This window comes from Anas acuta, chromosome 1 (genome assembly GCF_963932015.1).
Source record: "Anas acuta chromosome 1, bAnaAcu1.1, whole genome shotgun sequence".
NCBI classification, from domain to species: Eukaryota; Metazoa; Chordata; class Aves; order Anseriformes; family Anatidae; genus Anas; species Anas acuta.
This window is the reverse complement of record NC_088979.1, coordinates 166,579,042-166,603,767: the sequence shown is the minus strand read 5'-3', so window position 1 is coordinate 166,603,767 and position 24,726 is coordinate 166,579,042. Positions and strand designations below refer to the sequence as shown.

Genomic DNA, 24,726 nt, shown 5'->3' with positions numbered 1-24,726 from the left:
AGACGAGCTCTACTAAATCATTTCAGATCTGTGGTACTCAGAGATGAGTGTAACTAGTGCTAAAGACCTGGGGTGGTTTCTTAATGTGGTTTGCAGTGGATTTGCATAGAATTCCAAGATTTGGAAATCTAATGTCCAGATGAACTGCATTGACTGGTCTTTTGAGACAGTTAAGTAATGGAGTGTTGCCTTGATTTATGTTTTTCTCTGACAATATTGACACGTTATGGACAAGCATTGGTGCTTACTACCACATCAAAAAGTATCCCTTAGCCCTTTTGTGCTGCCACATTTAATTGTTCTAGGTGTTTAACTTGTGTCTGCCTACAGCTCTTCAATTTCTGCTGTAGCTTCCAAGGCATGTGAAAATTTTTACAGAAAGTTAGGAGGTCTCAGAATGTGGTTGGAACTCAAATGAGGTTCAGAGAAGATATTGGGTGCTGTAGAAAAGTTTAAAGAAAGTAAGAGGAATGGAAGGCCTGCTTGAGGACAAATGGAGATCAGAAATCTTCAGAAGCTGAAAGCAAACAAGTGGGATGAATGGGTAGAGTGAGGGAATAAAAGAGGTAGGAAAAACTGAAGGTGTTGGTAATGAACTGTATGGGCTAAGTTAACCAGCTTTTAAGAGAGCTGCTAGCATCTCCTTTCAGTAATTGCCTAATTCAAGACCTTTCTAAGATGATATCCTAGGTTAGTTTTCCTCTGTGAAATACTGTGGTTTGTTTTCTTTTTTTGGGTTGGTTTGGTTTGGTATTTCCTTGCCTTAAAGAAGATAATACAACTAATTTTGAATGGGCTTTTGAGCACGATACTACCCTACCTAAAGATTGATTAAAATATATTCCTTTATGAAGTATTTGGTTACTTGATTTTGTTAATTTTCACATCAAATTCTGGGATTTTTTCCTGACTTGTCTTCACTGAAAGAAGTTCTGATAACTGCTGTTGTGTCAGGGAGTAGCAGATGAAGACTAAGATCTTTGGCTCTAGTTGTTGCACAAGCACAAAGACAAATCAGCTCCCTTTTAACTGGGCATATTGCTCATACTATTTTCTGGGGTGGATTCTGATCAACACTGGCATTTTTACTTTAGGGCCAACCTGTGCCATTTCAGCGTTGTAGCCATCTACTGAACTTGGGCTTTCTCTATGAAATAATAATATGTATTCTTTCCCTTCCTGTGTTCTCAGAGCTGTCATCAGCTGCTGTGTGTAGAGCAGAGTGAGACAGAGAAACAGCTTTGAGAAATGGGAAATCTGCAATGTTCCTCGTCTTGAGCTGGCTTGGAAAGTGAGAATCTATGAAACTGTCTCCGTTCTGAGGCATTATTGTGTCCAAGATAAATTAAAATATTTTGGCTTAGAAAAAAATGTTTAAAAATCTAAATTGTTCAAATTACTTCAAATGAAATTTATTTCAGGGTGGTATATTTTGATTGCTCTTTGAGGCTGACGAGTTTACTAAGCTGGGCCAAAAAGGTCAATTGGTTGGCAGGTTCTACAGCCCTAAAATGTCTCATTGCAGGGAGTAGCTGAGCATTGGTTCCATTGGGCAGTGTAGAGCTTTGATTATAGCCAATACCAGGATGTTGAAATGTAGCCTGAAAGAATAGCTTGATAGTTTCTATTTCCTGCTGATTTGTGCACTCAGGCAAACAGCACGACGTGACGTGGCTGTCACTAAGGAGCTCGTGTCCCTCTTTTCCTGCTTGCTGGCTGCCCTGTTCCTCATGGTTAATGAATCACTACTAGAGAATACCTCCTGTACAAGAAAGGAAACCTGTAGTCTCTGCTTGCTTTAGTAGCTCTTCTGCAGCAGTAATACACAGTCCTTCCTGAATTGAAAACTTTTTTTTTGAGAACAGTTTTTCTTAAGGGGAGCTTTTTTTTAACTTATTGATATTTGTTTTCAGTGTTCAATGTATTTAGTCCCCCTGATGTCTCGGGGGATGCAGGGTGGTGGTGGTGGAGTGAGGGTTAATACTTCATTCATAGGTTACTTGGAAGCAATGCAATTTGAAACTACAGAAACAAAGGAGGGTGAGTATATTATGCAGTGGTCTTCCCTGGTCTGCTGTAGCAGTTGGTCGTATCCTGCCTCCAAACCAGTGAAGGAAGGCGTTGGAAAGGTGATAGAGTCCTTGCTGTCTCTGGGACTTGAATCCTGATTCTAGGGTACTGAAAGTAGCTTAGAAGGAAATCCAAGTAGAGAGGATTGGAGATGGCAAGAACCCCTTCTCATCTTTGCTCACTGTCCTGTGACAGATCCAAACTCATGTAACAGCTCCTTTTGAGCTGTTGAAACTTAGACTGCGAACTCTTCAGGTTAACCAGCTCTCCATTCCAAAAGGGCCACAGACTTGGAATTCATGTTGTAAGGTAACAAGTGTTGTTTCCTTTTCAGAATAGGAAACTGAAAATAGCCTGAGGCAGTTTATTAGTGGAAATAGAAGAAAAAAGCACTTAATACCAAAACACTTGAATGCTGTCAGTGCTACTTGATCATACAGGCATTGTACAGTTTCTCGTCAGATAAGCTCACTGAGCTTCCAAGGCTTAATCAAACAGATTTATTTTATTATTTTATTTTTTTCCTGAACCCAAAGAACATGTTAACAGGACACAAGGCAACACTGGAAAGGGCATGGCAATTTTTAACATCAGGTAACATGACATTGTCGATGCTGTAGGAATGCTCTACTTGTATCTTGTGGATAAAAGATTTTTTTTAAAAGGTATTTTGAAAATATCTAGAAGATGCTTTGTAAGCCTTAATTTTTCCCAGTGTATTGCTGAAGTTCCTAAATACTTCTCAGAATATTTTGTACACATTTAAATAGGGATAGTTCTGTGATAAATTAATTCCAAATGATAAATAAAGTAAGAACACAAGAACAACTTCAGCATGACTGCTGTTCTGTCAATGTCTGATATAAAAACTGAATGTGTACCTAAGCAGGAATGGATCAATAGATGAGAAAAATGTGTATTGGAAAAAAAAAAATATATATATGAAAAAAACAGAGTTGGGCAGTCTAATAGGGTAGAAAAGCTAAAAACTTGTTACTGTCGTATCTGAAAATTCTCTCACGTATAATAAATGATAAAATCTGAAACCTGAACAGTCTGAAATAAAGTGGCTCTGAAAATTGCTGGGGGCTGTGGAAGAGCAGGCTTATGAATAGGTTTGGTTTAAAAAAAAAAAAGGCTAAAGTTTTTTTTCATGCTACAATTTCTGAACACATCTGAATATAATCTGCTGAAAGATGGCTCTAAGAGGTGAAATCTGGCTCAGAAAGTTTGCTCTGACTGCGCTAACGTGCCCCAGGGACTGTAGGGTGAGCAAGGACTCATCAAAATGAAGCTTTAATACTCAAAACCCAGAGCAGTTGCTAAGGGAGAAGCAGATGCTGTTGAACCACGTTTGGTTCCATGTCTGTTGAACCAACAAGACTGAGAATTTACCGACAGTGCTGTGTTGATAGTATACTGATGTCCCACCTCTGTAACGAATGTTTGTGCACACTTCCCCAGTGAAAGTCACTGTTCGGCAGATGCTGAGGGTTTGAACTGGATGGACACTGAGAGAACGCAGCAAGCAACAGGAACAGAAGGGTTGCACAGTTGCTGCGTTGGTTCTTCTTAACCCCTTCATCTGCACTTTTCAGAAGTCAGTACTTAGATCCAACTATCTTTGCATCAAGGGGTGTATTTTCTGTTTGAGTAGTTTATTGATCAAAATTAAGATCTCAAGTTTTTTTTTTGAGTAAATGTAGTGTTTTCACTGATATTTTTTCTTCCCACTCACTGTCAGCATCTCACAAGGTCAGCGTCCTGTGGGGAATAATTCAGGTAGTGAGAGGTGGCAGCATCCAATGCACCTCTGCTCGTGACATTGTTTGGTGACTTCAATAAAACAATCCTTGACCATAAGATGTGCCTGTACTTGTTAGAAAAGTTGGTTTGAAGTTTTAAAATATTAGATTATGCTTTGATTGGAGCGTTCTGGGAATCCTGACAATCTTTTCGGTATGTGAATACTGCAGTGCTTGGCACCGTGGGACCTTGACAGGTTTTCAGGACTTAAGGATTTCAGCTTGTATAGGAAACAGTGATCCCTGGAGTGGATTATGGTGCCAAATAGGAAAGAATTATTTGTTAAAGACAAGACGCCTATCTAGCATTGCTTCTAGAGCAGTTAAGATGAAATACAGCCTTGGCTACCCGCACCCTAAAAGAATTGTTCTGTTGGTTTCCTGTTCTTTCTGGGAAACGTTTCTGGTTGGTGGTGTTGTAATGCATATGTAGAAGCATTTGGGGTACTACTGCTTGTCTTTGCTCTCTGAATTCCTCGCTTTGGCAATGCTGGTTTATGCCAATCAGCTCAGCAAACAACAGATCAGTTTCTGTTTAGTCATCACTCTCGGATAGTTTCCAGCTCCTCTCTGGTGGCTGATGCAATCGTGAATCTTTCCTTGCATGGCAAATACAGAGCATTTCGTGTTGGTGTCTGTTCTGCTTGTTTTATATTTAAATAATAAAAATAAAACGTCTTGTCCCACCAAGAGAACATTGTAAACTTGTCATCAGTCTTATAAACCGTAATTTTTTCTTATGTCAATTCTTGTATGTTTTAGGTTGTTTCATATTCTGGAATTCTGTTAGTATTCAATATGCACAGATTAAAAAAAATAATTATCTGGTTCACAAACAAACTCACAGCTGTGCTTATGTATATATATGAAGCGTGACATGTCAAAAATGCTTGAAGAAAGCTCCTCATCTTGTGTACTGCCTTCATATCTCATACGTCTCCATGCCTTCACACTCCAAATGCAAATAAATGCTAGTGGGGAAAGGGATTTTCTTCCTTATAATTTCAGTCTGCTTAGTTCCTTTGTCTCTGTCCTTGTCTAACCTTGCAGCAGAAGGAAGCCAAGCATGGAACATAAATGTGCCAGTGTGCTCTACTTCCGCAGGTTAGGTGTTGCATGTTTTTTTTTTAAAGGAACAGGTAGGGAAGAGCCTGTTGGTTTCCACATTGAGGGAGAGACGATAACTGAGTGTAGGAGATCCTAATTGGTCCTAAAGGCTACATTTTATTTTTACTGTGTAAATTAGGCCTGCGCATAAGGACTTCTGGCCTTGAGAGCAAATGGCACAGTACAGCTTCTCATCCATGTGCCTAAACCATCTGTTCCCCTTTGAAAAACTCCTATACACTGCCTGCTTGGGATGGCTGTGAGTTCACCACACTGTATCTAGATATTGGCCTGTGGAGAACCTGAATGCTATGGACCATAGTTATACACAAAAGCACGCTAATGATGAAACAGCAAGGATGACGGGAGGTCAGTACCCCAGGCTTGCTTGGTTTATTTCGTGTACCTGCAGCCTGGTCTCCCTTCTGTTCTTTTAATTGTGAAGTAGGATGGGAGGCTTATTTTATTTTCTGTTCCTCTTGTATGTGGAAAATGAGAATATGTGACAGGTAAATCCTGGGATAGGGATATCCTTTGTGATATAATTCATGCTGCGGACTGGCACCTCTTAGAATATGAGGAACTCAAGCCTGGACTGCAACTTCCTCTGGGGTGTTCTGCTGCAACTGGAGTCCAAGACAGCACCACATTTACTGCCTGCTTGTTACCTGTGACAACCTGGGATGGCCTGGAAAAATTATGGGTTGCATTTGTCAAAGCAAAGCTTGAAACATAACCTTTTGCTGTAAGCGAAAAAGATGTCATAGGAAGGTGTTTTTTGGCACTGAGTATCTTTGTTTCTCTGTTGTGAGGTTTTTGTTTGTACAAATTAAGCCTGTGATGGAGGGACTTGACAGAATCTGTACTTGTCTTGTGCAGGCCAGGTTTTCATGTGGTTGGGCATGTGGGCAGATGACAATTCTGAATACGGGACTGGAGCCTGGAGCTCTGCTGAAATAGCTGTGTGAACAATAGCAGCTGCTGCAGCTCTTGGCATAGCAATAATAGCTACGCTTGCAGCTGTGACAGCAACAGAAACCACAGGAAAGCCAGGAACTCTTTCTGGCTGCACAGTCAGTGACTACCTTTATGGTACAGAAGATTCCTCATCAGAGCAGATGACTACTTAAAATCCAAAGGAGTGTGGGCCACCAAGCTTCCTTGCACAGATCTAAGATCTGTGCATTGTGCAAGGGGCTGGATGCTGTCATAGATCTGTGTAATGTTACCTTGTGCTCTTATTACTGGCCTTAAGGAAGATGGAGCCAGACTTTTCTCAGTGGTGTCCAGTAGCAGGACAAGAGGAAACAGGCACCCGCTGAAAGACATGAAAATCCATTTAAGCATAAGAGATACATTTTTCACTTCAAGAGAGGTCAAACACTGAAACAGCTTGATGGGGGAGGTTGTGGTGTCTTTATCCTTGGAGATACTCAAAATCCCTCTGGACAAGATCCTGAGCAATCTGTTCTAGTTGATACTACTCTAAGCAGGAGGGCTGGACCAGGTAATATCTATAGGTTCCCACCAACCTCAACCTTTCTGTGATCCTGTGATATTGCAACCTGAAAGTGAAGAGTCATTTTTCTCTCCATCTTGAATAACGACGTGTTCGTTGTTATGCAATGACAGTTTGCAAAAGAACAAGGGAGAATGGCCCGAGGGGAATATCCGGGAGATTGGGAAACTAACTAGAAAGTGGTAAAGCATCTCAGGGATTAAATTGCTCTGTGTGACCAAGAAAATTCTGTGTTCTTGTGAATGGGACTCTGTGAAAGGACTGCAGTGGGAAAGGAGTCCCAGGAAGAGTCCTGTGGGAACTGTTAAGCCCTCACCAAGGAATCTTCTGGCAGAAACTCATTTCCTATGACTGATGGAAGGAGAAGGAAGCTGCAATGAACACATCTCCATCAGTGGAACATAAAGTCTCAAAGCTAAGCCCGGTCATTGTCTTCTCATGTTTGTTTGTTTATTTATTTATTTATTATTATTTTATTTTCTTCTCAAGACATTGTATCCAGAACACTGTGATGTTAGGTATAGGCATTCAGGCTTCATTGAGCTTCAGGGATGATCAAGAATTTGCTGGTCAATGATTTTTGAAGAGGGTACCTTTCTTATAACTCGGCTTCTCCAAGTCCAGCGTCCAAAGCCCTAGCTGCTGCTTTTCTTAGTAAATGATAAAAAAAATAGCTTTTTGTCTTTTTGCTCAGGTTTTGAGTGAACTATAGTTCCCTAGACAAATACTGATTACCTCACCACAAGTCTGGCAACAATAACCAGTCCTAATTAAATTGTCGTTATCTAGATTAAAACATTTAAGAAAATCAGTCTAGAAATAATTTACCACTTCCTGGATATTTTCACAGCTCCACCTCCTTCAAACATTTCTGCTGAGTTTCTCTGTGCTAGCCTGGCTTCTGCTAAGTAATGTTCTTCTGTCCTTATGCAGAACACTTTTGCCATTATTTTGAGTTGTGTTTCCACGTTTGGCAAAGCAACTCTGGCTGTGTGCATAGATACACAAACCCACTCATATATAGAGTCTCTAACAGTACCGCATCTTAGTAATTTTTAATTTCCACACATTGTTTATATTCTCGAGTGACCATACAAATTGATGTGGGAATGCTGGAAGCTTAAGGGAAGATGCATAGGAGAGCACAGGTTAGAATTTAGTGAGCCTACAGATGCACTGTAATCAACTGTCAGTTAGCATGCTTCTAGCCATGGGAACATTACAAGAAGCAGCTTTCAGTAGTATTAGATTACGACATTACCTTATAAATCTCATCAAAGATCAAGATCCTGCTGTGCTAGATTTTTGTAGCCGTGTCTCTAACCCTGGTCCATAAGCCAGTCTCTTGAAAGGTGGCAGTATCTTGAACTGGCTTTCCTTTAAATGACCCTTCAAATAGCTCCTTCAAAAGCAGCTATCAGCCCTAATTTGGGTCAGGAGTAAGCAAGACTTTTGCCCACCCTCAGATGAGAAAAAGCAAAATCTGTCTTGCTCAGAGCAGGATCTTCTGTAAGCACGTTAACGCTGGGTATGTCTAACTCCTACACACTGATTTTGATCCCTCTTTCAGCTGAGAATCATGCTTTGCAGCTGAATCCAATGCTTTTGTAGCTGTTTTCCTGTGTGTGCCAAGAGGTTGTACATTGCCCTGAGCAAAAGTGATCCTGAGCAATCTGACCCAACTACAGAATTTGTCCTGCTTTGAGTAGCAAGATGTACCTGACAACCTACAAAAGTGTTTTTCAATGGTCAAAAGTATAGTATAGATATTACTCTAGCTGAAGAGTTTTAAATTTGAGAAGCCAGAAGCAAATTATACTGCTATTTTATGAGAGACAAAAAAGGCCCAATTACTTTTGCTCCTTTGGAGTAGCAAACCACTTCCCCGTAAGCATCCCATCTACTTGTTTTGAGTAAACAAAATCGGGGTTACCCAAATTGGGGGATAAACTGTTTGCTCAAAACATTTTATAAGATGTTTGAATATATAAAAAAGCAGTCTTAAAAAACAACTTGATTTATGGCTGTCAACAGGACCAAATATTTCAGACTTACTGGGTTAAAGGTAAGTTTTTTAATTTAATCAGACTTTAATTTTTTTATATTTAAGTAGTAACACACGTTATGTACTTTCACAGGTAAAGAAGATGAATGAAAATTCGCTGATATCAGCAGGAGAATTGTTTCAGTTTGTAAACCCGCACACATCCAAATGCTGAACATTTGCTAACGCTGTCGAGATTGTCATTAAAATTTGGCTTTATCCCATTACGAATATGAATGTGTTAGGTGTTGAAAGCCAAGGGAAATCTCATCTAAAAGATGCCGCATTTTTCACTGACAACAAAAATCTGGCGTTAGGGCAGCTTGATGGCGCGTACGGGGCTGGTGTTTCCTTAGCGTTGATGTTGTGGAAGAAAGGAAAGGAACCAACTGGAGAGTGATTTTACGTCAGGTTTGCAATAAGGCACAAATTAAGCACAATCTCAAGGTGGTGATGATTAAATCTCAATAGCAGAGTGGCTCCGTGCTTCTGTGGGTACAATCGGGGGGGGGTCAGGAGGAAGCCTGGGTAGGCCCCGGCGGGGCGGGGCTGGACTGCGAGGAGAGGCGGTTGCTAAGGGGCGGGGCTTCGGGGGCGGTCCCCACCCGAGCGCGCATGCGCCGGCGGCCGAGGGGCTGACGGGGCTTGTTGTGGGGCGGGGGGGGGCAGCACGTGAGGAGCGCAACGTCACCATAAACACTCGTAGGCAAGATGGCGGCGCCTCCGAGCGGCAAGGTAACGGCTGGCACCGGGCCGGCGGGGGGAGGCCGCTCCCGGCAGGGCCCGGCCTCGCGGCTCGGCCCCTCTGCGGCCCGCTCCGCCGGTGCTGGGCCTCCCGGCTCGGCCGGCAGCCGCCTCGGTGCGCTGGGCGGCCTCCTGTCCGCAGGGGCGGGCGGGGGAGGTGTGTGAGGGTGTGAGGGGCGGCCCCGGGGGGCCTCTGGGCTGCCCCGGGGTCTGGTCGGGGTCGGGGTGGGGGTGGGGGTAGGCCCGGTGACCTGCCCGTTTATTCAAGGCTCTTGGCGTCTTGATGCGGGGGTACTCGTCTCACTGAGAAATGTCACGGAATCACAGAGTGGTTTGGGTTGGAAGGGACCTCAAAGCCCACCCAGCTCCAACCCCCTGCCATGGCAGGGACACCTCCCACCAGACCAGGTTGCCCAAAGCCCCATCCAGCCTGGCCTTGAGCACCTTCAGGGATGGGGCACCCACAGCTGCTCTGGGCAGCCTGTGCCAGGGCCTCACCACCCTCTGAGGGAAGAATTTCTTCCTAACACCCAATCCAAATCTCCCCTCTTTCAGTTTAAAACTATTCTCGTGTGTCCTGTTATTATCTACACAAGAGCCCCTCTTCATCCTTTTTATAAGACCCCTTTAAGTATTGAAAGGACTCAATGAGATCTCAATGGAGCCTTCTCTTTGCCAGCCTGAACATCCCCAGCTCTCTCAGCCTGTCTTCACAGGAGACGTGCTCCAGCTCTCTGACCATCTCTGTGGCTTTCCTCTGGACCCATTCTAACAGCCCCACATCCTTCCTGTGCTGGGGGCCCCAGACCTAACGCAGCACTCCCAAGTAGGGCCTCGTGAGGGCAGAGTAGAGGGGGGACAGTCACCTCCCTTGAGCTGCTGGCCATGCCTCTCTCGATGCAGCTCCCTTGAAGTCTTTCCAAAAAGCCTGGAAAATAAACTTTGAAATCTTGTCTCTTTTTAAAATCCAATCTAAATGAAATCTGTGATTTTTGTCCATGTAAAGATTAGTAGCTAATTAGGTGATAATAATTATTTTCATATTTTTTTTCACGTTTTTATGAGTCTGTTTACCTGGGACTTCTGTAAGTCTCTTAAGTTGCTGCAAGATTATGGTCCAATAATTCTGCATCCACAATGCTAATGCAGCTTGTTAACACGACTTCTAATTGTGTCCTTAGTGTTCAGGTACTTTAATTATGGTATCTCAGCAAAGTAAAAGCTCTTGATACAGAGAACAAAGTGACAGTTGTATTTCCTAAAACCTCACATAGCGGCTGATTTGAAGTTTCACTGCTGTCATGAGAAGCAGTTTCACTCTTCTGTGGCTCTCCCCACCTGTATGGTGCACTTCTGCTTGCTTACATACTGTAGTTGTTTGATCTCTAAATGATCTGATTAAGTGAGCTGAAAAAAAAAATACATAAAACTGTGAATTTATTTTTGGCTGGGTTCATATTTTTTTTGGTTTGGGGGATGCACTGGACCACAAATTCTTTCTTTGGATGTCGGGAGAATGTTAGATGGGCTCACAAACTAGCAAACCTTCACTCCAGGTGGAATGTGCAGTGTAACTTGGTACAGACCCGATATTCTCATATAGGGCATTCTGCTTTTCAGTATATTTTCAAACTGTGGGTGTCCTAAATTGATTCCATTTTTCCTTCTGTCTGTGAGGTGTTTTGATGAGGTATTGCAGGTGGTAGGTGTCTGGGAGAGTGGTAGGTACTACCTTGTGGGGTGATTTAGTCTAGTTTGGCATAGTAATATGAAACTAACGTATTTGGATGTATGCATTCTTTTTTGAAAAATATTCCACAAGGTAATTCCACTGAGTGCGTGCAGTGACAGATTAAATAGCTGGGATAGCCTGCATTGTCTCGGACTTTGTGAAACCTTATTTCAGCAGGCCATATAAGGTTGAGGGTTTTAGTTGTACCCCATTCACTTTCCCCTTCTGTTGTGTTTATTTCCCAGACGTCGTTAAAAGCAATGGGTTCACAACTCAGCTATTTCATATTGTCTCATCTCTTTTTGCAGAGCTCTAGTTTCAGTTTCTTATATGAATGTGGTATGAACTGTAAGTTCAGTCACCTCATGTAACTGTATGTACTGCTTTCCTTAGAATTTTGTCCTATTTTGTTACTGTGAAGGTTCTTTTCCTTGCTTTTCTATGTACGGTTAACTCAGTTCCAGAAGACTGAAGTTATTGCTGAAGAGTTCTGAAGTCCTGACTCATACTTTATTAATGACCACTTGCCCTAGAACAGTGTGAACTTCCTTTTTTTGGCCCTTTCTTAGAGCTTCTAGGTTTTTCTGTGTGTAACTTGGCAGTGAGGTCTTTTGGTTTCAGTGCTTTTGACATGAAAGCAGGTATATTACCTCTTTGTTGCTTAGCAAGTGGTATTTTGTTTCCCTGATTTCACAGAAGTCTCTGGACTGTCTCTCACCCTTATAACAGAAAACTATGTTAGAAAATGAGGCAAAAAGTTGGCGTGGGGACAAGTATAAATTTAGCCTGTCAGTGTATAGGCTATTATTACAGCTGGGCTAAAGACAGTAATGATTTTTGTTTCATGTTCTTGGAGTTGAGTCTATCTTCAGCATATGGGCTGTTAGATCTTCCTCAAATTACTAGTTGGCACACGAGCTGTCAGAAGTTGTTTTTCATTTGCTTGTGCCCTTTCTCTTGAAGCTAAATCGTGGTCTAAGCTCAGCTATTTGGCCAGCGTGTAGCAACTACGAGAGTTCAAATAGCACCATACGTGTTCCTAAACTGTGATGTAAAAGCTGTAGTGTTTGGGGGGAGTGTGGTTGAGTTTTTTTTAATATTAGGATCAACAAAGATTTACAATACAGTCTGTTAAAATGAGCTTTGTGTTCCCTAGGTAGTTTGTTGGCATGTATGAAGCAGACTTTTAGAGTAGATATACTCTGGTGTAAGCAGTGTTTTGCTGCACCATCAACTGGTTTAATTTTGGGGCTTCAAAACTCCTATTCTGTGGGTTGTGCTATTCTGTGAAGCATTTGATTTATGTCTTTTTTACCCTTTATCATTTACTATGGATAGAATCGTAATCTTTGCTGGATATCTTGTACTTGATAGGTTTTTCTGTGAACAAAACCTCTGCCTGCCTTTGCCTCTTTTTAATTTAGTAAAGGTTTCATTATGTTTGACTAAAGCAGTTCACTGATCATTCTGAAATTCTTGTATATTCTTTCCATCGTATAGTTATTCCTTAAGGACTTCTCTTGCAGAAGTGTTTGTGGTAGAAATGCTGTGATCTGTCTCAAGCACTTACTCTAGACTTTTACGTTTGCTGATATCCCACAGCTGTTGCATAAGTAGCAGAAATACCTGATTCCAGAAACCTGCAGAGGCAGAACTTGAAAAGCTTACTGTTGTAAAACAGGAAGCATTTTCATTGATATGTGGTTCCCACTGTTGGGAGCTTTGTCATATTTATCACAATATGAATATTTGTGCTTTTTTCCACCCGCTTAGAAACTTGGTGTGAGTTCTACGCCTCTAAGACTAGCGGGGTGAGAAATTTTACTGTCCTAGGAAACAGGTTGAGCATAGGCGCAGCAAACATGACATACAAGGGTATGGTTTGTACTCTTACTAAAACTTGAATTCAAATGCCAGATGTTCTTGGGTATCTTTGGAGCAAAAGATGATGCTGGTCAATAATGTTAGCTTGATGCTTTGCAGAGCGCTCGGATATAGTGGTCTGTGGGCCCTGGAAGCGGGCTGTTGGTGCAGTTTGGACACTGACAGATCAGCAGTGGTTGTGCGACTGTGCTCTGGGGAAACCTCGGCTGTTCCAGAGAGGGAGGTAGAAATGAAAGCAGCATGATACGGATTTTTAAATTGAGATCCATTTCTTCTGACTTAGCTTAGTTTAGAGCTTGGCTTTATTACATTTTGTTGATGTAAGGTATCTCAGAGCAGCCATTGACTAAATTGAATTTATTTTATTGGCCTGTACTTGTTTCCTCGGCGTTGCATCTTTTGTTCTGTTTACCTCCTGTCAGGATCTGGAAATAACAGATAGAGCGGCTGATTTGCATCTTGTTAATGTTTGCAGACAGACCAATTTTTTCCTTAATTTGTAGTCTGGGGAGCATTCAGACTTTCTAATGGAGTTACTTTCTTATGAGCATGCCTGCTTGCTACTTCAGCTGTTGAATCCACAATGAGGTCCTTTACCTGATGCTGTAATATAAGGCAAAAATGAAAGAACGGCTGTTGAAAAGTTGTTAGACTTGCACAGTGCCACAATTGCTCAGTGACCCCAGTGTGGTGGCTGTCTCACTGCACAAGTGCTACAGGCTGTGTCTGTCATAAGCTGGATGGCATCTGGCAGAGTGACAGCGGTCCCAGGTCATACTCTGGCAGAAAAGGAGAATGTGCTCAAGAACATGGGGAAGGAATATGAAGTATCTGAAAGGTGGGACTAGTTCGTAGAGTTGCAGTGCTTCTCCATTCTCTGAAATGTCCCACGTTTGACGGGTTGTTGGTGTGCAGCAGAGGTAAGAGGAGGAATTGGAGGTACTAACAGTGAGTGCATGTGGTATCATAGACCCACAGAATGGTTTGGGTTGGAAGGGACCTTAAAGAAACCCAGTTCCAACCCCTCTGCCATGGGCAGGGACACCTCCCACCCCATCCAAAACTCAAAGCCCCATCTAACCTGGCCTTGAACACCTCCAGGGATGGGGCATCCACACCTGCTCTGGGCAACCTGTGCCAGTGCCTCACCACCCTCTGAAGGAAGAATTTTTTCCTAACATTTAATCTAAACCTCCCCTCTCTTAGTTTAAAGCCATTCCTCCTTGCCCTATCACTACACTCCCTGACACAGTCTCTCCCCAGCATTCCTGCAAGCCCCCTTTAGGCACTGGAAGAGCTGAACGCAGGGCTCCAGATGGGGTCTCATGAGGGCAGAGCAGAGGGGGACAATCCCCTCCCTCGCCCTGCTGGCCACTCTGCTTTTGGTGCAGCCCAGGACACGGTTGGCTTTCTGGGCTGCAGGTGCACGTTGCCAGCTCAGTATTTTGTGCCCAGCACAGACAGGATGGGAAATGGCAAGTAAGGAGGGCAGGAGTGCCCTGCTGTGGGGTAGCTCTCCCTTTCTGTTGCCTACATCTCATTGTCTTTGGGTGCAGTGTTGTCAGTCTCTCACTAGATGGTTGCACAGGGCCATAAATTGCCTTTGAACGACAAGCATTTAATCCAAAACTTTACTTGTGTTGTGGCATATGTTGTAATTGTCGATGTGGTTTTGGTGAAGGCCTCCTGATATATGTCCCTGGCAATAAGTGCTGTAAACGTTGCCCACTGAGTGCTTATTGTAAGCAGCATAATGAGCTGGAGATAAAATAAATAAAAACAAAATCCATGCTCTGTCCTTACAGTATTAAGAATGGTACCTCCTGTTGTGAGAAAATGTTACTGGCATAATAGTGGGACTTCAGAAAGTTACTCTGCTGGACAGGGATTATAAATACTTGAACAGTTTTCCATAACCTGAACAGGCACAGGCCATGGCAGGTCGTAGAGGAGCACAGCGGAGGGTGCTTCTCAGGGGGCTGCCTTGGGTAAAGTGAGCCGACATCCTGCTTCTTCCTTCTGCTTTTCACAGGAGGTGGTAAACAGCTCTTCCGTGGCTTTCCTGAATTTTGTGCTGTGGTTCCCTGTTTCTGTAGACCCTCTGTCAGTTTACTTGGTAGAATAGCTGCTGTCCCCACGTGGCACAGAGTTGTTCATGACTGCCTGGGATGAATTGTGAATCTGCCTTTGACTTTTGTAGTACTTACAGGGAAAAAAAAACAAACAGGTCAAGCAGTGGCTTTTTTCATTGGATTTACAGGAAAAAAAAAAAAAGCAACAAACAAAACAGGTGGCCTAACAGTGTAAGATTATTAAAAAATACTTAAAGATTTTTTTTCTCCACCACTTTTTTAAGGAACAGTTGCCAACTGGATGCTTTTAGTGATAGCACTCCTTAGGTGATAATACTTTAAACATTTGAGGAACTTAAGGATATCATAGGTAGATAAACCTGGATTTGGTTACTCTTATTTTACTGTGATATTAAGGAAACTTTTTCATGGAACTGGCTGTAAGTTATAAGATGTCTGAAAACCTTTGAATTATTATATGTGCAGTTGCAAGACAATTCAAGTGTATTTAAAATCAAGTTATTGTAAATTTGTTTCGCTTGTCATGTTACATCTTCATTTGTTTTAGTTGCATTTGTGTTGAATGTTCTTCCATTCGTTCTTCATTTTATTATAGTTGTGGGACCAGAGGGTCTGACTTCTTATATGTGTAATAACATCTAAGCCTGAGGAACTCTGGACAGTTCAACATATGCTTTCAAACAGGTGTGGGAAAAAAGCGAATACAGTTGTTTAAATCAGAGTAGTCAGGTGTTTCATGGCTGGACAACTTCTCTGGCCTCAAGCACGTGAGTAATGTGTGCTGCTTTGCTTCCCTGGGGTTTTGTTTCCACGACTGGTCCTTTGACTCTGCAGTGCACAGATTTCTTACTGGTGGCCGTGGGGGTGTAATATTGGGGCGAGGAGTACTTTTGGGTTAAAATCCTAGGGGCACATCAACTTATCTAGTCACCTTTGTTGTGTGCTTATTAACTTCAACTTTTTTCATGATGGGGTTGTTAATGTATAGATAGGAAGTAAAAGTGTATAGTGTATAGAGGAAGTAAAAGTGATGGCTTTAATCATATGAAAAGAAAATGAAAGATTAAGCTAGAGTCAACCTACTTCTTGCCTTTGAAAAAGAGACTGATGAAATACGTAAAATAAGGACTAGTATAAAATCAAGGTGAGCTAGTAGCATACCTTCCTGCCTTGTAATAAAAGTAGCACAGTCAACGAACTGAACAGGTGGGGCTCCTGAAACTGCTGCGTTCTTCCACGTAGCAGATAACGAGACCTTTCTAGATCAGACCTGTCGCTGAAGCTAAAAAGTTACCAAGATTTGAAGTAGAACAGGATGCTTTAGTGCACAGAGGGTGTTGACAGCTAATACAGATAGGATTAAGTTATGTTTTGGGGGTCACGGTTACTTTAACTGCTAATAATGGGGCAACTGGAGCACATTATGCTGCCCTGCTCATATCACTTCCTTCACTGTCTGTACGTACCAGGAGCTCACTACAAAGATTGTGGTTGCACATTTTACACAAGTCCTAACTATTTTAATGATGCTTCTGATTGTTCTCCGGCATTTGCTGTCTGTTCTCCTTCATCTTCTTTAAAGGTTCCCATCATACGTATTTTGCAGTAACGTGCTGTTCAGGCAAGAGACTACTTGCTGCAACTGCCTGCTTTTGAAACATCTGTTTTTTTGGCCGTTCAAGAAGCCCACGTGTGGTGATGAGACATTCTCCTGGTTGCTGGGCTGTGAGGCGCTGAGCAAACACCTTGTGGGCTGCACGGTGCGCTGGGTCAAGCTGTGCAGTGTTTTAGTAGTTGCCGACTGAGGGATGGCTTTTATTCAAATCTAACTATCGGTATACTGACTTTTAATTGAGGCATTTCCTTAGTACTTGTATGTGTAATTTAACGTTGGTTTCCGTCTTTTAATGGACTAATAGCTTGCCATTGTTGTCATACAAGAAGACAAAAATACGTCACAAATTACATCTTGCTGTAACGTGTTGTCAGAATACTCTTGGAATTTTTGAGTTTTCAGCTTGCTAAGAACGTTGTGTGAAACACAGCCGAGTGTAGCCAGTCTTCAAGTGCTACCACTATAAAATCATACTCTCAAAAACAACTTATTCACATTCAGTTATGTAATTAATTCATAAAACGCAGCTAAAGAGAGCAACTCAATATTTCAGATAATTCAAATATGACTTATAAAATGCTTTGTAATGGAATAAATCGTTAAAGCACTTTCTAGGTATTCTTTTGTAAGATTGGTGCCATATTTTTCTTCAAACTAGTTATGTTATTGCATCTTCTAGACTACCACCTATGTGTGACTTAGAATCATAGAATACCCTGAGCTGGTAGGGATCCACAAGGAACGTCAAGTCCAACTCCTGACCCTGCACAACACCACCCAGAAATCAGACCCTGTGTCTGAGAACCTTGTCCAAATGCTGCTTGAACTCCGGCAGGCTTGGTGCTGTGCCCACTGCCCTGGGGAGCCTGTGGTCCCAGTGCCTGACCACCCTCTGGGTGCAAAACCTTTCCCTAACCCCAGCCTGACCCTCCCCTGTCCCAGCTCCATGCCGTCCCCTCGGGTCCTGTCGCTGTCCCCAGAGAGCAGAGCTCAGCGCCTGCCCCTCCGCTCCCCTCGTGAGGGAGCTGCAGGCCGCCATGAGGCCTCCCCTCAGCCTGCTCTGCTTGGGGCTGAGCAAACCAAGGGACCTCAACCTTATACATCTTCTCCAGACCCTGCACCACCTTTGTAGCCTTCCCTTGGACACTCTAACAGTTTTATGCCCTTTTCACGTTGTGGCACCCAAGCCGCCACACGGTGCTGGAGGTGAGGCCGCCCAGCGCAGAGCAGAGCGGGACAATCCCTTCCCTCGCCCGGCTGGCAGTGCTCGGCCTGATGCACCCCAGGGTGCGGTTGGCCTCCTGGCTGCCAGGGCACGCTGCTGGCTCGTCTTCAGCTTGCTGCCAACCAGAACCCCCAGATCCATTTCTGTGGGGCTGCCCTCCAGCTTCTTGCCCCACCAGTCCGTATGTAAAGTCAGGGCTGCCCCTTCTCTGGTACAGAATCCAGCACTTGCTCTTGTTAAACTTCATATAGCTGGTGATTGCCCAGTCCTCTGATTTGTCAAGATCTCTCTGCAAGGTGTTTCCACCCTTAGTTGAGCCAACTTCTTCCAATTATAGTGCTGTCTGCAAACAAACTTAAAACACCTTCTAGTTCTACATCCAAGTCATTTATGAAAACATTGGAGAGACTCAGCCTTCTTCAACAATTGAAACAAGTTATTTTTTTTTCTTTTTTTTCTTTTTTTTTTTTAAAAAAAAAGGCACTCTGAGGTCAGTTGTGTTAAAGACTTGATAACAATTGGAAAAAATAAATACAAGGTTATACCTGTTGTTGAATATGGATAAAACCTGACAGCTTGACTTTCTGGCCTTTGAAACTTGGAGAAACTTTTTCTTGAGTAATGCTAGGAAGGAAATAAACTGCATTGTGGGAAGTGCTCTGTTTTACAGATGTCTTCTTCTGCGCATGTTCCTCGTTCTTTGATTTCATCATAGCAGAGGTGGATCTGTTATGCAGAGCAATGTGGAATCACATCGCAGGAGTAGATGTGTGGAGCAATGCAGGACTTTCCAGCTAGGTGACCTCTGTGGCATGGAGTCAAAGAACTGGGGCATGGGGGTCACTTTGTCTTTTCCTGTGAAAGGAGAAGTTTGTCCTTCTGAGAGATCAACGGTTGGAAAATAATAAAAGCATGAATTGTTAGACTGTTAGTAGTAGGGCTGATTTGATGGCATGGAATAACTGGTGTAATACATTAGACCAAGTGTTTTTAGACTGAGGAGGTGTACTTTGATAGTTAGTAAAATTATTGGCAGAAGTGCGGGTCTACCAGAGCAACTTTGAAACGGGTGGCTTGTCTGGAACGGCTGTCCCAGTGATTGATCGCTTCTTGGTTCAGACTTAATAGATCAGGTCCAAATACTAGAAGGTAAAACTGAAATGAATCTGCAAAGTTGCAGTGTTTAAACAGGGACTGAATTTCAAAGCAGGTATTTGGTAGAAATAAAGGGGGGATCATTTCTGGTAGAAGAAAGAAAACCTGCAATAGTGAACAGGAAAGAAGACCTCAAGTATTTGGAAGGGAATTTAATAAAGTGTTGGCAATAATCCTTCAAGAGGGAGATTAGAGTTAAGTGACCTCTAGAGGTCTCTTCCAAGCAGTATTTTTGTGATTAAACCTGACACTTTAGAAATTTCTGTTGAAGAGAAATTTAAGAAATATATATACAACAGAAAGGACAAGTAAATCAGAGTTTTATTGGTATTTTTCAGCGCTGTTCAGCTTACATACCTAGACTTGTAGCTTGCTGGCCTGACTGCAATTGTGATGATTTAAAAAATGTGATGAATGAGTAAGTTGAGAAAAAGAGATATTGGTATTTTAGTACTGAAGAAACATAATCTCTTTCCCTGATAAGTTGAGAAATTATTTTATTTTGCTTTTAAAAATACGTATTTCTTAAAGCAGTGTTGTTTTCTGCTTGGTTTGAAAACCTAAAGTTATTATAGAAAATTACTGTTACTTCTTATGAATTTCACTTCCCCAAAATCTTAGCTTGGTGTATTAGGGACTTTTCTATCTTCTCTGGAAGAGTTGTGGAAAAAAGAACTTCTTTATATTGTTTATACAGTTCTTAGGAACTCTTATATAGAATGTAGCTCTGAAGAACCTGCTGAATTTTGACAGAAAAATTCTTGGTTTTATTATATTCTGTTAAGAGCATGAGTGGAGTTCTATGAGGAGTGTTGTCCTTGGATGTATTTCTGTTAACTTTTGAATGCTGAGGTTTGGTGGGCAGCTCACAGTCCTGCAGGCCACTCTTACGTGACTCTCATACTCTACATTTGCAATGGAACCTTTGCTATTCAACCTGAGTGTACATGGCTGTTATTTAGTTTAAGGCTGCAATTTTAAATGTCTTTGGAATTCATGTTTAGTAAACTAAGAAAAAGGACAGTTTAGTGTAAATTTAGGTTATCATTTCAACATGCTTAGGTAACAAATGGGGAAAAGGCAAACTATGTAAGAGATGCCTAAGAGAAGCCTATGTAAGAGAGCCTTCAAATGTTTCAAATGCTGTGTAGTGCTCAAACTGACTGCTTAGAGAATAGAATTAATCAGTTCCAGTTTCTGTTTTTTCTTGACTTATGTGAAGGACTCTTGTCTTAGAAGGGGAAATAAAAGGAAAGGTAGAAAACTGTAACAACCGCTAGTTGATTGCTTCTACGTAAGTAGGTGAATCAAAATGCCAATATAACAGGAAATAAAATTTTAATATCTTCTATTTCTTCTTTGTTATAGGTTGTATATGAGCAAGAAGGAGTTTGCATTCATTCATCCTGCGGAAAAAACGATGATCAGGACAACTTAATATCAGGAGTACTACGTGTCATAGAAAAGGTATTGGTGTTATACAACTATGGGAACTCCTTATATTTGTTGGCCAAGCACAAAATGCATTTGATAAATCTCAAATGTTCTCAAGTACTGGAATTCATTAGTGAATGAACATTGCATGTTTGATACCATCTGCATCATTTATATATATGTATAATGTAAGTTATACCTGAATCATACTCTGGGTAAAGAGGGAGATGTGTACTTTACATTGATTGATTGATTGTATTGCAGGAAAATGAAGTAATAGTAGACTGGAGGCCACTGGATGATACTTTGGATACTTCTAATATCCTCTGTGCTGGAAAGGTATGTTTGTTAGTTTTGAGTGTTTTTCATTCTGTTTCCATTTTGTGGTAACTTCTGGGTAGATGATCTTATAACTGGCAGCAAAATCTATTTCTGTGACTATTGGTATTAATAGCTATGTGTAGGAATCTCATTTGTGGACTACAGCCCGTTTCAGGTTACTGGGATATATATTTAGGCGATTGTGCTTGGTTCATACATAAAATAGAAGGGAACTGTCTGTTTGAATAGTAAAGACCAAATGAGTGTAAAGCAAGTCACAGTCACTGGTCTCCCCGCGTCTATTATGCTGGGTTCTGGTGATCCATTCTTCGTAATTAAACTCAAAACAGAGAGACACTGTTCTAATGCAAAGTAAATAAATAAGTCTATGGAGGTTCCAAGAGCCAGTAATATATAAGCAGTATTAAGAGAATGTGACTAATCTTTCTGCTTCAGTTTTACATTTAAATAGAGTTTTATGTTGGTAGAGTCTGTGAGAGAGGCTAGGATATTTTAGCACCATACTGGATTTAAGTAAAACCTCTCAGTCTTCATCATAAGTAAACTTTCCTGTCTTGAATTGTGTTGTTTCTTAGCTCAGCTTTTATGTCTTGTGCTTTTTTGATGGTTATCTTTTTTACTTAGGATTCCAGCTCTGTTGTAGAGTGGACTCCAGCTCCCAAAGAAAAACTTGCCCGAGGAGCAGACCGTCCAAATAGCTATGAAGCAGAATGGGACATGGTCACCACAGTCTCTTTTAAAAAGAAACCTCATTCAAATGGAGGTACTTCAAAAATAAGTGGATTTTCTTTTTTCTTTTTATTAACCTGAAACTGAAGAATTGTCTGCTATATACAGTATATGAGTGTGTAAAAAAACAAAAGCCCACAATGGAATACCTGTTTTCTGCTTCCAATCTCATTTATTCCTTAAATTAGTAGAGAAGTGTATAGAAAGTAAATGTTAAATCTAACATCATGCTGTCAGGATCTTTAAATGATGCAGCAGTTTTATGTGCATTGTGCTCTTCTTAAATTCTTTCAAACAAATGGAATTTGAACGAGATGCCTTATTAGAAAGGAAAATGAAGGAAAAAAAAAGTTTACTCAAATACATTTCAATATTGGAGCAGCAGGGGGAGATGAAATGTACAGCTACATTGGTGCTTGGGTCTTTTTATGTGGAAGCTTAGAAAACCAGTTTTTGTGTAGTGAATGTACTTTGGCAAAATAATTTCATGGCTACATTATTTAGGTTACACTGTTGCAGTAGACGTGCTTAAAAAAAAATAATAAAAAAATATCCAGTCAGCTTTTCCCTCTGATTCTTTTAGTCTGTAACTGGAGACACTTGTTTCTCCCCATCTGTGATGGTTTTAAATGGTGCTAACAGTCATATGTTGTCATATGTCATTTATGAGTTCAGGGTTTGGACTTAAGATTGTGAATGTTTGGGGGTGAAGCACAGTCTTTGTTTATAGAATACTTTTTTTGCATTTTTAAGAGGCAGAGTACATCTTGCTTCAAAGTGAGTGTTAGTGAGCACTAGTGACAGGGATGATGCTCTGCCACTTTCTGTTTATTTCCAGTTGCTGTAATTTGATCAGGGTAGAGTGGGATATGTGCCAGAGTCCTTGTAGGCAATCTGGCAATTTTGTGTCCCACAGTAGCGTAACCAATCCTTTAGTTTTTAATGTATACAGTCTTGCACAGTATTCTTGCATAGAGTGTATATACTTGCACAGTAAGAGGTGTGGGGGAAGCTTTTCAATTCCTTCTTCTGTGTCTTGAGTGCAGCCTGACAAGACATGTGCGTGGTGTGCAGTGCACAGCATACAGTACTGTAATGTATATTACATTTAGCTCGAGTGAGCACTACCACCAGGCAGAGGTGCTGATGGGATTCATCTGCTGCTGATATTTGATACAGCAGTTACATGCTTATCTGCTGGATTGCTTTCTTAAACTGTTGACGGAGCTTTAGGGAAGCAGTCTGACAGAACTGGTTATTATTTTAAGTCTGTAGAAGAGAAGGCACAATGCGAAATCGTTGTAGTAATTACAGTATATTTTATTATTAGAACTATTTCTGGATTTTGAGTTTTGTGTTTTTTTTAGTTTGTTTTTAGAAACAGTGACAGATAAAGCTTTGTAGTTGCTGATAATGGAAGGCAAACTAAAATCTTCTGGTAATTTTGTTTTCAAGATGCTACAGCTCATGCAAATGGAGAAAGCAAGTGGTCGTTCCTGTTCAGTTTGGCAGATTTAAAATCAATCAAACAAAACAAAGAAGGCTTGGGATGGTCTTATTTGGTGTTCTGTCTGAAGGATGATGTGAAGCTTCCAGCTCTTCACTTCCATCATGGAGATAGCAAACTCCTGATTAAATGCCTTGAAAATCATGTTGTGCTGAGTGAGTAAGTATCAGACAACTCTTAGTTCTGATTTAAAGTATGGATTGTTTGTTTACTTTTATTTTTTTAATTCTGCAATGAGGTTCAGATTAATGCTTCTTGAGGTACTTTTATGTCCCTTTTCTATTAGTAGAATCAATTGTCAAGGTGACTAAAGCTGAAACTTCACATACACACTCAGAATGTGGGCTGAAAGTTTTAAACTTGGATCGATTTATAAACTATTCAGAACTTGCTGAAGTGTAGCTCCCTCTTGTGGATACAGAAGCTTCTCAGGAACTCTCAGATAATGTAAAGTTAAATTCTTCTTCATGAACCACTACTATTAACTCATTTAAAATTTTGGATCTCCTACTATAAGTAAAATATCTGAGTATTGACGTTGCCCTGTGAGTTAATGTACAGTATTTTCAATGAAATGAAATGAAAGGGTAGGTAGAGCACGAAGAAACCATGAGGTATTTCATCAGTGTAACAGGTGTTGTGTTTTCAGACGTGTTTTTTTTTAGCATCACTTGCAACAACATACTCTGATGAAAGATTTGAAGGCAGACAGTGAAGTGGCTTTGAGAATGTTTATGGAGAACTGTTCTCATGTTGGGAGTGTTGAGAAGGTCAGAATTTTCTTCTGCAAGTAGGTAAAGCTGAGGCCTTGTTAATATTGTCAGGTTGGAGTGCAAGCCAATGGGATCTGAGTGTAGTATAGTCACTGAACCGATTTGCAAAAGGCTTTGGCAGTGTGGTGGTGATTGAATTTGGGACACTCTGAACTTGTCAACTGCTTGGAGAAGGTGGCAGAGTTGGTGAGACCAGCTGGTGAAATGGTACTTGTTGGTGGGCTTTTCGAGAGAGAAAATTAATGAACACAAAAGCAGGAGGGCATTAAGAAGCTGAGGTAGAGGTAATTAAGAATATTCTCTATATAATTGTAGACTAGGAAATCCTTGATGGCAAATATATTTACTTCCAGTTCTACACAGTCATGTGGTACAAATAATTATAATTCATATTGCTATGTAAAATTGGTGCTTATTGGTGAGTCCCTGAATGGAAATGGAGCAGATAATGACTTTTGTTCGTGTTCAAAAGACTTTTTCACATGGTCTGTGGTGAGTGATTGGGCACTTTAACGTTCTTTTCTTTGATCCAGTAGTTGTTTGATTCTTGCCCTTCATAGCTTCTTGCCAGGTAACTTGGATATTCCTGCTGGGACAGTGCAAAACAACATTTCTCCTCAGGCTGAGGAGAAGTGTAGAAAGAGAGGCTCTCATGTCTGTTCTTAAAAGAAAGCAGTGTGTAAAGTTTCTGCAGTCTGATCCAGCAGGTGTGCCCACTGGAGGGTTCAGGAGTGCTTACCAGATAGAGTTCCCTAGCCAGGGAAGATGGGGAAACTTGAGGGCATGTTCAGGCATTTGTGATGTGCTGAGCTCTATAGTATTGCTGCCTGAAAAAGTACAGAGCATTGCAGAATGGAACAGCAGATAGTTTGGGAATGTTAAAGCAAAAAGCTGATGCAGCTATGGAAATTAAATTTGCATGAAGTCAGGCATTGACTTGAACAGGAA

General features: G+C 41.4%; 1 protein-coding gene across 1 annotated transcript in view; it reads left to right on the top strand.

Moving 5' to 3' along the window:
• Positions 1-9,141: 9,141 nt before the first annotated feature.
• TBC1D15 (TBC1 domain family member 15) overlaps positions 9,142-24,726 on the top strand; it is a 30,451-nt gene continuing 14,866 nt past the window's right edge. The window contains exons 1-5 of the mRNA XM_068669189.1: positions 9,142-9,280; positions 20,362-20,460; positions 20,692-20,766; positions 21,394-21,532; positions 22,954-23,164. Coding sequence (XP_068525290.1) covers positions 9,257-9,280; positions 20,362-20,460; positions 20,692-20,766; positions 21,394-21,532; positions 22,954-23,164 — 548 coding nt within the window. The 5' untranslated portion in view covers positions 9,142-9,256. The remainder of the gene's footprint in view (positions 9,281-20,361; positions 20,461-20,691; positions 20,767-21,393; positions 21,533-22,953; positions 23,165-24,726) is intronic.